Genomic DNA, 13637 nt, shown 5'->3' on the forward strand with positions numbered 1-13637 from the left:
AGCTGTCGTCCGATGTCCAACTTGTTGGTTTTCAGGGGGGGGGGGGGTTGCTTCCCAGAGGGATCGTGCAGGGCTCCGGGTCCCACTTGTCGTGATAGGCCAATGGTGCCAGTTTTGGAGCTAGCGCCGCCTGCAGACCTCTCTTCATCTGGTCGGCGCGGTGTTCGCTCTGTTTGGAGCTCAGGTTCTCGTAAGGGGAGTTGGCCCTTTCGCGGTTCATCCCATTGACAGGGTGATGGGAGGGAGACTTGCTCTGTCCACTCACACCTGGTCCCACAATTTGTGGACTTTTTGGGTCGTTTCCGACGGCCAGCGATGGCATTGGGTGGCCCCGCCTCCTTTAGGGGGCTCAGGGCTCGGGGCTCGCAGGGTAAGCCTCTTCTGTACTTTGTCGGGACATCTTGGAGTGGGTGCACTTGGGCGTGGATGAAATGACGACATATCTCAGATGGGTTTCCCGTCTGCTTCCAGTTCTGATACGGGACTGTGCGGACCTGCGGTTCATTCTTGACTTGTACCGTCTGAACCCCTGGGTTCATTGCCCCTCCTTTCAGATGACTACTCTGTCCCAAGTCCGGCTTCTGTTGGAGCCGGGCGCTTGAATGGTATCCTTGGACCTCCAGGACACGTAATGACATGTCCCGATTCATCTGGGGTTCAGGGACTGGCTCGGTTTTGTTGTGGGGTGTCAAAATTACCGCTTTTGTTGTCTCCCGTTTGGGTTAAACCTGGCACCTCGCGTTTTCACACGCTTTACTTGGGTTATGGTGCCCTGCCTGCGTCTCTTAGGTGTTTGGGTGTTGGCCTACCTCGACGGCTGGCTGATCTGGGTTCCCAGCTGGTGCGCTTGTCTGTTCGCCAGGAATTTGGTTCTTTCCCAGCTTCGGATTCTTGGTGAACTGGAGGAAGTCCCATTTGGTTTCCTCCCAGGTCCGGACTTGGCTGGGTCTTGTTTGGGACTCGGACCGCTTCCTTGTCTCTCTCTCCAGTCTCTCTCCTTCGGCTGCAGTCCTGCCTTTGCCTGTTTCTGGGGGTCTCCTGGGTTACTCGGTGGTTGCTCGAGGGTTTGTGCAGGAGCCCGAACTTTGCCGTGATGGTCTTCATACCGGGTCGGGTTTGGCTTCGTCAGCTGTTCTGGTTTCTTCAGAGCCACCCCTTCGGCCTCTCTTGCGATTGCTGGGTTCGTCCACCGGGGGCCTTGTGTCGGTTGCTGCATCACCGGCTTCCTCTTCAGGCTTTTCGGGGTTCAGTGCATTGGCGCCTACCTGAGCCCTCGTTCGATGTATTCATGGACGCGTCGTCTCTGGGCTGGGGCTTTGTGACCAGTGCACACCAGGCCAGCCAGGGGCAGTGGGGTCCGTCCTTCGTCAAGCCCACAGAGCGGTGCGGCAGTTTGCGGCAGTGTGGTATTCTCTTCGGAGGGTTCGGGTCGCCAGTGGATCGACGATCCCACTCCATTTGTACTGCTCCCAGTGGTTCATTGTCTGAACCGCAGGGGTTCGATATGGTCCTTGGCTCTTTTGGGCTGGTCACTGGTCTGCCGAGTTCTCAGGGTTTGGCTCTCCTGGTGGTTGACGTTCTGGGGCTGTCCAACGTTCTGGCGGATGGCCTTTCTCGGTTCGTTCCCCTGTCCACGGAATGGACGGTCGACGCCGACTCCTTCAGTTGGCTCTGCCAGATGTTCGGGCACCCGGATGTGGACCTCTTCATGTTGGCGTGGTCAAGGTGTCTGCCTGTATATTCTTCGAGAGGACTTCCTCTTCCCTGATTGCGACACCATCAGAGTCGATGCCTTTCAGCAGGACTGGTTGAGGTGGGGGTTCTTGTAACTCTTCCCCCCCCGGTTCAGCTGTTGCTCCAGGGTGCTGGGTCGCTTGGAGACTTACCAGGGAAGAGTAGTCCTCTCGGCCCCTTGTTGGCCGGTCCAGCCTTGGTTTCAGGCGCTGCATACTCAGTGTCCGAAACCCGAAGGTTTTCCCGCGGCTCTGCCTCTTTCAGCAGATCGATCCGGTCCATCACGTGGCTGGTTTGATCTTCTCCTCGAGTCTTGGCGTATGATCTTTTTGACTTGGGTCTATCACCACCTGTATGATGCTCAGGTGACGTCCTTGGTGGTGTCCCACCTGCAGGCTTCCTCTCGGCAGCAGCATGAAGTTTCTTGGCGGTCCTTTCATTTCTTTCTCTCGCTTCGTAGGTATTCTTCGCTCTCGGTTAGGGTTGTCTTATCCTTTCTCTCGTGGTTGTTTCAGTACCATCATCTTATGCCTAATACTGTTGCCTCACATTGTACGGCGCCGGCGGAGCCGTTACAGCTTGCTTTTTGTATTGATGTTACTTTGGTTCCGTTTCGCAAGCTGTCTCGTGCGTTGTTTCACCTCCAGCCTGCTCATGCGCTGCCTGAGCCGTCCTGGTCCTTGGATCGGGTGCTTTCTTTTCTCTCTTCTCCTCGGCTTGTTATGGCCCCTTTGGTTCTGGATTGTTTTCCAAGGTTCCTTTCTTGTTGGCATTGGCCTCTGGGGGTCGGGTCGGGGAGCTTCACGTTTTCCTCCGGCGCAGGGGTTTTCTGCTCTTTTGATCCTCGTGATAGGTTTGTTCGCTTGCAGCCGTCACTTTCTTTTCTGGCGAAGAAAGAGACGGCTGCTTTCCGGAGGGGTCCTTGGGTTGTTGATGCTTGGTTGGTCAGGCTGGGGATGCATTGTGTGTTGTTTCCAGTAGTGGCTCTCCGCCGATATTTGCACGCCACGACTTCAGTGTCCAGGGACGCACTTTGGGTTGATCCGGTTTCCCTTCTTCCCTGTTCCAGGGTGCGGGTCTCTCAGGTTGTCCGCAGGATTATTCGGTCCATCCAGCCTGTGGTCTATCACCATGCCCATGATGATCATAAGTTTCCTGCTCTTGTTGCCGTCTTTGGCAACATGTTTTGGGCTGTCATTTGGGTGCGGAGTTTTTGGCGGTCGAACAGCGTCCTGGCTGCACATTACCTAGTTAATGTTACTGGGCCTCATTGGGCCTGTGTCGTTTTGGGTCGGCAGTTGCAGCCAGTGGTTTCAGCTTCGCGTTGAGGAGCGAGCAACAATGGCCTCCCGGGTAAGTCCCTCTTGTTTTTGTCTTTTGGTAAGTAGCTCCGGGGAGCCGACGGGGCTTCCCCAAGAAAACCAGCATTGAATGTAATAAAACTCCAATTTCTGGGTGAGACCAGTGACCTCCTGGCACCCCTCCCTCCCTCCCTCCGGGTGGTTTTTCACATGTTTTTGATATCCAGTCTCAGAAATGGGGTCGTGGGTAGCCGGCACAAGGGGTTTGGGGCTCCCCCTCCCCACTCCCCAGAGCAGATGGTGGTGCGGCAACGTGGTGACGTCATGCTCACTTGCTTGTTTTTCTTTGGGGAGTTCTGTCCACTAGTTCGGCTCTCAGTAGTAATTTCTTAACAAGATAGCGGTTTGTTTTGGGATGCTTACCTTTCTGGGTGTCTGACCCGGTCGATAGCAGACATAGAATGCTTCCAACCACATGGGGGTTTCTATAAGACATTGCTCCTCGTGCCTCTCTGAGGGGCCAGATTCTGGCTTGTGGTCCCCAGTAAGCAGAACTCCAATTGACTGAAGCCTCAGACTAGTATAACTAATATCATTCTGATAGCTTCAGGGAGCCGACGGGACTCCCCACAGAAAATATTTATTTCTTCTTTATTCCTGCTTAAATGTTTTGCTTCAATGAGGTTCCATTTCAGCTTCTCTGTCTTCTTTTGAAAGATCTCATCTTAATGACCATAATTTCCCTCCCCATCACTGGAGCATGGTGAGAAGGGGTGGAGTGGCCCGGCTGACCCGATCCACCTCCCTCCTTCCCCCCCAAACAAGAGGGGGAGGGGGGGGGGTCAAACTAGCTCATACTAGTTTCATAAAATTTGGTGGTTTTCATTGTTGGGCGAGTTCTTTTGCCAATTTTTTGAGGCTGCAGTCACATTTTAACCATGCAGTAGTCTGTTTTGTTCTGCCTAACTCTCTGGGTGCTTCCCCAGTGGTGGCAATTGTGATTAACTTTAGATGTAAAATGTTCATAGGCCATCACTCCCTGCGCCTCTCTGAGGGGGCCAGGTTCTAACTGGTGATCCTCAGTAGGCCAATAGAAATCTGATTGATGGCACCTAGTAGTATGGCACTGAATCAACGATAATAGCCACAGGGAGCCTCAAAAGGCTTCCCCCAGAAAATTTCTAACAAAATCATATTCAATAACATAATAAACACAGCACAGAAAACTACCAGTTCTCATTTTAAGATTACAAATCAAAATATTATCTCTACATATATTACCTATTTGAAACAAGATTGCTGAAATGATTTATAAGGGAGCACCCCAACATGCCCATTGGTCGAATCCAGGCAGGTCCTGTTTAAAACCACTCTTTGTACCGTGATTGTACCTGGAGGGGGTTCTGGGAGTTTTACTCGTAAAGTCCAGCCAGGGCCAGCCTGGACTTCTCCAACAAATTTGTTGTTTGGAGAAGTTTGGAGTGGCCTGCAGGCTCTCATATCCAGTACAACCTGATTGATCTGGAGCTTCTCACTCATATACTGAACCTATTCCCTGTTACCCAATGCCTGTAGCTGACATCCTGACAAGCTGCACAAAATAACCAACACTAACCTTCGAAATGGCAAATCGAGGCCATACTCGGCGCATATTTGATTGAAAAGCTGCAAGTAGAAGCCACTGGCCGAGTTGAGGAACCAACTCAACATATCACGGACCTCACTTGAACTTCCCTGCAAATATAAAATTTGTATTTGAAATCACTTCATATATTCCACTAAATATTTCTTTCATAAATTTAGTGGCCCTAATAATCAGAAACTCACCTGCAGCTTAGTTTATATTTAGTAACCTCTAATTTCTATTTGCTTTATATGTCTGTGTCTATAACAAACAATGTAAAGAAACTTGAATCTTGTATGAACATTTAAATTCCATATACATTTCCTAAATCCACTTATTCACCATGTAATATTTTATGTGGATCTTCAACTTAAAGTTTGCAACGTAGGGTTATTTCTTAATCTAATTACGTGTACATGCCATTTTCCTCAATCAATCTTTACATGAAATGAAATGGCCTTTTTAATGTGTCCCCCCATTGATACTCAAACTTCACTCTGATACTCCCCTAGCCCCAATAACAGGCCTCTGCAACCCTTCTAATCTCTGTAGTGTGGCACATCCCAGTTCGGATCTTTAACCCACAGCAAGGATCACATTGTTTACTTAGAGGTGGTTAACCTCCTTCGAGCAGTTGCATATTTAATGGCCCTTATGCTTTCGGGTGGATTTTCCCAACTTTGTGGTTGATTTTTGATCCCCTGCTCCCCTCACTTTATTCAGTGAGCCAGATCTTAATCCTGGTTCCCAGTAGGCTATGGAGTGTTGGGCTAAGGCTTGGTGGTATCAGAGTTCGGGAGCTACTAAAAGGTCCCTCCAGAAATACAGTACATATAGAGGAAACAAATATGATGTGAACAGTTATCAAGCGCTCAAGCATAATTTACAAATGTTAGATTATCACAGTGATGACTTTTGAGTGCTAGGAAATGGTGGTTCATCAATCTAGGACTACAAATTTGTTGACCTTGTCAGAAAGGAGGTACCCCCTTTTCCTCCATTGATGGTTCTGATTTTGTCTCCATTTACACCATAATCCATGTTAGTTTGTTTCATTCACCCAACCTTTAAAGAGCCATTGAAATGTTGTTCATGCATTTCACCCCTCCTACCACTCCATTAATTGTGCCTTTCTTTCATATCACCATCTATCAACACCTGTCTAAACGATGGTTGTTTCACTGCTAAGATAACCAAATGAGCACATATAATTGCATGACAAAATGTTTCAGATGCTCCTTCAAAGCACTTTATGCTCCTTCAAGAGTCTTTTGTTCTTTATTATCTCTCACATTGTAATGCAGGGAGCTCAATATATAGAGCCTCATCAAATTTTGAATTTTGAATGTCTGCCAGCAATAGAAACAAGGAACAGTCAATACAGTATTACCAAAAGATAGGTCTAATGGAAACACTAGTTTCTTACATGATGTTCAATATTTGTCTTAATCGTTATTCACATCAATGGAAAACCTTACTTGGAAAAGTTTCATGATAACACTAGCAACCACTCAGCAGGAATTCTTTCCCACAGAGCTGGTCAAGTTGATTCAGAGGCAATGTGGCTCCATATACTAGCTACTTACCTAAGTTACACTTAGGTAACACTAAGGTAATTAGCTAGTATATGGAGCCACACAGCCTCCCAATCAACTATTATTGCAATCAATAATAGAAAACACAGGAGGCCAAACTGGTTCTTAGGACTGTAATAAATGGGCATGAAACAATGAAACAAATAACACATAAATGCTACATGATACTCAGAAGAATGTCACTTCTTCTATCACAAGATCTAATCTGAATGTGTCAAATCAATCATATGCAGTCCCCCTTGGTTAAGGCGTGACATTTTGAAAGGTTCTCACAGTGGCTCTAACAAGAGACACAGTGACAAACACTTTCCAAATATCTCTGATGAACCAATACTCGTGCAAGCATTGTTTGGTTCTCATGACAGGGTCATTAGTTAAAATCACCACACATGAGATTACACAATACTAAGTTTCTAAAGCTCAGATAATGCTACTAGGATCCTTAACTCATGCTTTTATTCCGCTCACTCGTCCCGACTCTGATATAGACATAAGGGTGGATGCCTGTGGTACTCGTAGATGATGTGGTAGTTGAAGTTGTAGGGGTGTCATGCACAATGTAGCCTGCTGTGGCCTGCCCACTGTTTTGACTCTACCAATGGTGGTGATACATGACCATGGCTGACATGTGATATGGCAGGCAAGGAAGGCTTATCTTACAACTTCCAGCCTGGGGTTTCTAGACACAGTAATGGACAAAGTACCTTTTGTCTATCACTCCCACTACTGTACTGGACAAGCTCATCTTGACCACACTAGCAGCACTCAAACAATCTCTGATGCACCCACATGCTTAGCCTCCTGTGGCCCAGGTAAATGATGTAGCAGCCTGCAGTAGGAAATCCTAGTTTAGTATTCCTGCACCATTCAGTGCTGACCACATTTGGTAAGGAAGCCCTCTTGTTAGTTAAAACATGTGGCAGGCTCAACCTCCAGCTAATGTTATTTTGACAACAATGTAGACTACTCTCCACCCCTCAAGTTCTTTACTACTCTGTCACAATGCACATGGCGTTAACACTTAAGAGAGATAATATATTTCTTCCAAGCCAATGCAACAACCATTTATCTCACTACAGTACTCAAACACTAGTGATTTCACCTCACAGTATCTTGTCACTCACATCTGGGAAATAAACTCTTCTTCATTTCACTCAGAGAACAAACTCCACATCCCCACCAATCACTTGATTTCTTCCAATTATGCCTATTAGTAACCAGTGATTCAATCTCGGTGACTCAACAGACTAGACTGGGCACTCAGTATATACTGGACATAAGGGATGTATACCATTTTGACAGCTGATACAAATGTACATCTACCCCCTTCCCAGGTAACAAGCCCAAATTAATATCCTTGTTGCCAGCAGAGGTAATGGGCCCTGTTCAACTTCACAACATAGCAAATCAGCTTGAACAAGGTTTACTAAGGCAAAGTTTTCATTGCTGGAGGCACCACTACCATCTTCCCACCAAAGAATAGCTGAGGCCCTCTACCAGGCCTACAGTGTTGCCATGCATTTTGAGGGAGTAAGGGGGAAGGGGATGGAATGTGAGGGAACACTCAACTGTCCTCCTTGTCCCAAGCTCCTAACACTCTCTCACCCCCCATTACCACTCTGTAGCACAAATTGCTCCACTGCCCTTCTAGAGTTCTACATCTAGTCAACAATCCAATCTCACAGACTGTCACTCAATCAGATGAGACAGATACACAGAGTGATGATATCTTGAATCTGGAGAAGGTAAGAATCGCAATGACACCAAACATGAACATAATTATATAATAAGGAAGTTTCCCATTGAAAGCAGTTGCAAGCATTTCTTCAGACATGAGATTGGGCTGGAAAATCTACCCTCTCACAGAAATGTCTGGGAAGGTCTCTGCATGTAGAATTTACCAGAAGAGGGTTCTGGGAGTTCTGCTACTCCCCAAGCCTGGTCTGGGGCCAACCTTAACTAGTTATAAATTGATCCAACAGGCAGTTGCTAGGAATGGCCTGCAGGCCTACGTATTCACTATAACTCAGTTGGTACAGCACTTCTTGCAGGAATTTATCTATTTGCTCCTTGAAGAAGTCAACCTTTGTTTTGAACAGTTGTGAACAGCTGTCCACAGCTATTGAACAGCTGTGGACTTCTGATGTTCATCAGTGCTCTCTAATTGTGTCTATGGCACCTCTACTCCTCATTCTGCATTTCCTTCCATATCTTTTACTCTAGTATGTTATTTTACTGTACAAATTTGGGATCTGGCCTTCCAGTATCTTCATGGTATATATTACTTGAGATCTCTCTCATCTCCCTTCCAGAGAGTACATTTTGAGAGCTTGAGATGGTCCCAATTATTTAGATGCCTTACCATGTATATTTGAGCTGAATATGTTTTCTGTATTCCCACTATTTCAGAAATCTCTCCTGCTCCGAAAGGGTAAGTGACTACTGAGCAGTACTCCAGACAGGACAGCACCAGTGATTTAGATAGTATTAACTTTGTGGTGGTATCCCTGGATGTGAACATTCTCATAATCCAACCAATCATCTTCTTGGCCGATACTATATATATTTGCATGGTTATGTTCACTTAACATAAGGTCGTCAGACATCACAATTCCCAGACCTTTTACATGATACCTGCTTGATGGGGTTCTGGGAGTTCTTCTACTCCCCAAGCCCGGCCTGAGGCCAGGCTTGACTTGTGAGAGTTTGGTCCACCAGGCATGATGTTTTCCATCTATGAGTAGATCTGTTTGTGTTTAGTACCATGTATTTTGTTTAAGTTCTTCATTTCTACCATACCTAAGTACAGTACCAGGAACTTACCACTGTTAAACATCATGTTATTTTCCTTTGCCCAATCACAAGACTTTATTAATATCGGCTTGTAGTTTTTCTGTCTTCTACACAAGTAATTTTCATGCTGATTTTTGTATCTGCAAAGGATGACATGAAGTTAAGCACAAGGAGTTAAACACACAATAATATTGCTTGCCCATCAATCAGTTTACACACCTGTTTATCCTTTGCTTGAGCTTGGAGTTGTGTTATGGTGTTCCTAAAGCCCAGGTTCCACAGGTCGCGCTCCACCCCATGATCCAAGGCCGACTCAATCCAGTGCACCAGAAGCTGCCCACACACCACCTGAAAAGAGCAGTGTTTAGGAATTCAAGCATTGTGTACAATGAGTGCAGCTGTGAAACTGTCCACATACAAGAGTAAGAAAATCTAATTGGCTAAAACTCAAAACATCCTTTATAAAGTACAGTAATACAGTTGAGTGCCAATTGCCTACTAAAATAATTTACAGGCAATAAAGGATCTACAGAGGAAAAATAATAGATTTTAAGTATACAAGTGTTCATTGAACTCCCACTTAAGACAGTTTTAAACTGGAGGACCCATATAACCAATGCACTGTGCAGAGCGCCTCCAGGTGCCCGATTGGAGGTGGACAGAGCGCCATACAGCGTTTTTAGGTATAGAGAGCAATTCAAAACTCCCGTGGGTACACGGGCTCACATCCTGTGCCTCAGGATGCCTGTAAACAGACGCCACCTTGAAACAAAATTGTCAGTATCCATGCTGGCTGTGAGAGCCTTAGTACTGAGAGAGAGCAACCAAGGCTGGTGCATGCCAGAGCGGCGCACAGCACCATTGTGCAGCTAGGGACACCAGCACCACTTGGTAATGATGAATGAAATATTATATATTTATAATATTTTATATATACAATATAAAATTGTATATATAAATTATTCATTTATTTATATTGTATTTATATTTATATTTGTATTTATATTTATATTTGTATTTATATAATTATTTATATTGTATATATACAATTTATATATACCATATAAAAACATATTATTTTGCTTTAATAGTGTCATAGATGATCCTGACTGTGATAAAGACTGTGTATAACGTTCATATATCAGTGAATACAATATTAGTTATGATAGTCACAGCATGAGATATTCATACACACATAGCACCCAGCCATTGTTTCCGGCATCTACACATCATGAAACGACTTTATGTTCCTTCATTAATGTTCATTTTCTTATGGAAATGATTACATATTCAAGATTTTGTGACAGTAATGTGATAATAACAGCAGTTTTGTAGCTAGTCATAGTGAGATGTGTAAAATATTGGAGGCATTGTCTTGCATCATGTGACTGATGACGATGTCTGCTTGTGGCTCCATGCTGTGTTTTGATTTCATCACCACACCCACCAGAACTGCTTATTAGTTTGATATGGTGCATATAAATGTTGATAGTGATATATAATGTGTGTGTATATAGCATAATAACAACAGGAACACTGTTTGGTCGATGAAAGAATATATTATGCGAGTCACCATATATATGAGCTCCATATTTTTACAAATAGCAATGTTCCACACACTTAACTATATAAATTCGACATATTACACACCATTGAATAATATTATTACAAAAACTAGATATAAAACCCATTCACAGACATTGAAATAATTATGTAAAAATGTATTTGGGGCAGCCCTTGCCAAACTCAGCTCTCGGGTGCTAGGCTGACCTTGGACTCTTGTTCTGTGTACTGTACACCCTGGAAACACAAATCAAAACTGTCTCTTATTTTCCGCTTGTTACAACTTGTAATAAAGTTGTTACATCTTGGCTTAACGTATTTAGGACATATTAGAACGTTGTTACAACTTGCTATATTGGTTGTTATAACGGGTTAGGAGGTGTTAAAACTTGTTCGAACGTTGTACCAATGTTGTAGTTTCGGTGTGTGTTTGACGAGTATAAACTCTCAACACACGATCTTTGTTGTTCATTATGGTGCACAAAAAAGTAGATAGTTATATACATGTGTATATAGTATAATAACAGCAAAAACACTGATTGATCTTTGAATATAATATACATGTCACCATATATGAGCTCCATACTTTTGAGCATAGCGATGTTCCACACATTGAACTATATAAATTCCACAAATTACATGATTTTTAATAATGCTACAACAAGAAAACAAGAGAAGAAACGAATGAGACACATTGAAATAATTTTAAAAAATTACATTCGCGACAACTGCCACCCCATGGGGTGGCAGGGTTAAGTGTCCCCGAGCGCCTCATCACTCAGCGCCCATAATTTGCTAAACTTCTCACCTCCATCACGGCTAAAGTATGTCACATACAATATTTTATTTTAGTTTCCCCGTGATCAGAGACTGCATTTTAACAATACTGTATAAGAAGATAAAATAATTTTTTTTAAATAATTTATTTTCTGTGCACAGGGGTGTCATATTTTAATGCAGTGCAGTGGTTAAGCAGTAAATGGATTTCTGTTGCATCCAAAGTTAATAACTTTTCACTATACAGTATGGTATTTGCTATTAACTATTACCAAATGTTTTGGGGGTAATCTTACCACAACATTGTGCATTTTTACACAATAATAATAAATAAACAAAGCATTTAGAATATAAAAATTTTAATTTTTTTTATTTGCCTTCACTTTTTCTGCTTGCTCCATAGCTGAACATATAGAGTGAAACCTTAAATTAAAATTCTCATATAATGGATAATAACAAGAAATAGAATAAGGAGCTTCCCCATCCTTCCCAAGCTTTTCCATGGCCCAGCCCCAAAATCATAATTTTCAAAGGTACAGTAGTTCCACGACTTGAAGTGGAAACGTAGTCAAACTCAAAATGAAAAAAAGTCATAAAATTTTGTTTTAACAGAGCCTGGAAAATGAATTGAATCCTGGGTGGACTATTGAGGCTCTGGAGAGCAACTGAAGGATCAAGCTCTGAAATTAACCTGTTCTTGCGAACAATAATTACAATTTTAGACAAATCAAAAAACCAGCGTTGAAAGTAATGAAACGCCAGTTTCTGGGTGAGCCCTGGAGGCTTCCTGAGGATTCAGGGAGCCAACAGACCTTCCCTCAGAAATTTGTTTGAAATATTTGTCCTACTGCCAAAATGTGGTATAAAATAAAGAATAATATTAATAAACACAAGGATTTTTATAAATAAAAATCTGCCATTTACAGTAATATAAGTGAATTTATGCTTTTTGTTTTGACCAATCCACACACTAGAGAATGAAGGGACGACGACATTTCGATCTGTCCTGGACCATTCTCAAGTCGAATGTCTACCGACTTGACTTATCGACTTGATCGACTTGAAAATGGTCCAGAACGGACCGAAACGTCATCGTCCCATCATTCTCTTGTGTGTGGATTGGTCAACATACTTCAGCCACGTTATTGTGACTCATCGCCTGCGAATTTATGCTTTGTTTTGATCTTCCCACTTTTCAAATGATTTTCAACATTCTAAAATTTAAATTAGTTTAAGAGTTTGAAACATTACGGAGCTGGAGAGACATGTTTTTCTTCATCCAGAATGAAAGTGTTACACAGGCCACAGTCAACAAAGTGATCTGCTTAACAAACCTGAAGTTGGTGTTGGACAGCCCAGGCCTCATTGTTCCCCACTAGTTGGGTACAATTATTCAGACGACTCTTCAAACCCTCAGCCTCCCTGTGGCAAAGAATAAATACCATAAATTGAAGCAAAAAAATAAACAATAACCACATTTGAATGTTAAGTACATTGTTTACTAACAATGCTTTGTACTTTCTCATGGTACACTATAACATGATTTCACAGAACAAGGAATATTTTTGAGATAACATCTAATGTTATACAGTACATAGAGCAGGCAAGTATACCACACAACAATATACAATATGATATATTGTATTATAATGAAAAATAATTTAAAACTCAGCACCATGAATTTGCCTTTTTTATTTTACCAAATACATTATTGAGTGAACTAATCTATACAATAGTATAAGAGAGAATGTGTCTGTCTGTCTTTATTCGAAGTTGGAGGCCACACATTTTGTGCTAGCCTAACCCAAATTGGCAGAGGGAATGGTCTGGGGATATGGGACGAACATAGGCTGGTTGGGGGTTGCCAGAATTCATAAGGGAACATTGTGCCAAGGCCACATTCAGACCCCCCCCCCCCCACTATGATTTTTGGCACTGCCCACCTGCTACATGGCTAAATATTTATAAAAAAAAAAACAGGGTTGAATGTACAGTAATGAAACGGCAGTTTCTGGGATCAGCCCCCAAGGCTCCCTGAAGCCATCTATACCGATTAAGTGCCATACTACTTGGAGTCATCAGTCACAGAGTTCTTGTATGCCTATCAAGGACCACGAACCAGAACCTGGCCCTCTCAGAGAGGTGCAGGGAGCAATGGTCCATGAACACTTTACACTTAAAGTATGTCATCTTGCCATCAACCAGGGAAGGCACCCAGAAAGTTAGGTGAATCAAAACAGACCTTGAATC

The 13637-nt window shown here is 43.4% G+C and overlaps 1 protein-coding gene across 1 annotated transcript in view; it reads right to left on the reverse strand.

Moving 5' to 3' along the window:
• The window catches only part of LOC123754862 (nonsense-mediated mRNA decay factor SMG7), a gene marked incomplete at its 3' end in the record, with an annotated part of 41350 nt that overhangs the window by 19283 nt on the left and 8430 nt on the right, over positions 1 to 13637 (reverse strand). Inside the window, 3 exon segments of the mRNA XM_069332773.1 lie at positions 4651 to 4769; positions 9267 to 9395; positions 12722 to 12809. Coding sequence (XP_069188874.1) covers positions 4651 to 4769; positions 9267 to 9395; positions 12722 to 12809 — 336 coding nt within the window.

The sequence above is a fragment of the Procambarus clarkii genome, chromosome 28, assembly GCF_040958095.1.
Source record: "Procambarus clarkii isolate CNS0578487 chromosome 28, FALCON_Pclarkii_2.0, whole genome shotgun sequence".
In the NCBI taxonomy this organism is placed as follows: Eukaryota; Metazoa; Arthropoda; class Malacostraca; order Decapoda; family Cambaridae; genus Procambarus; species Procambarus clarkii.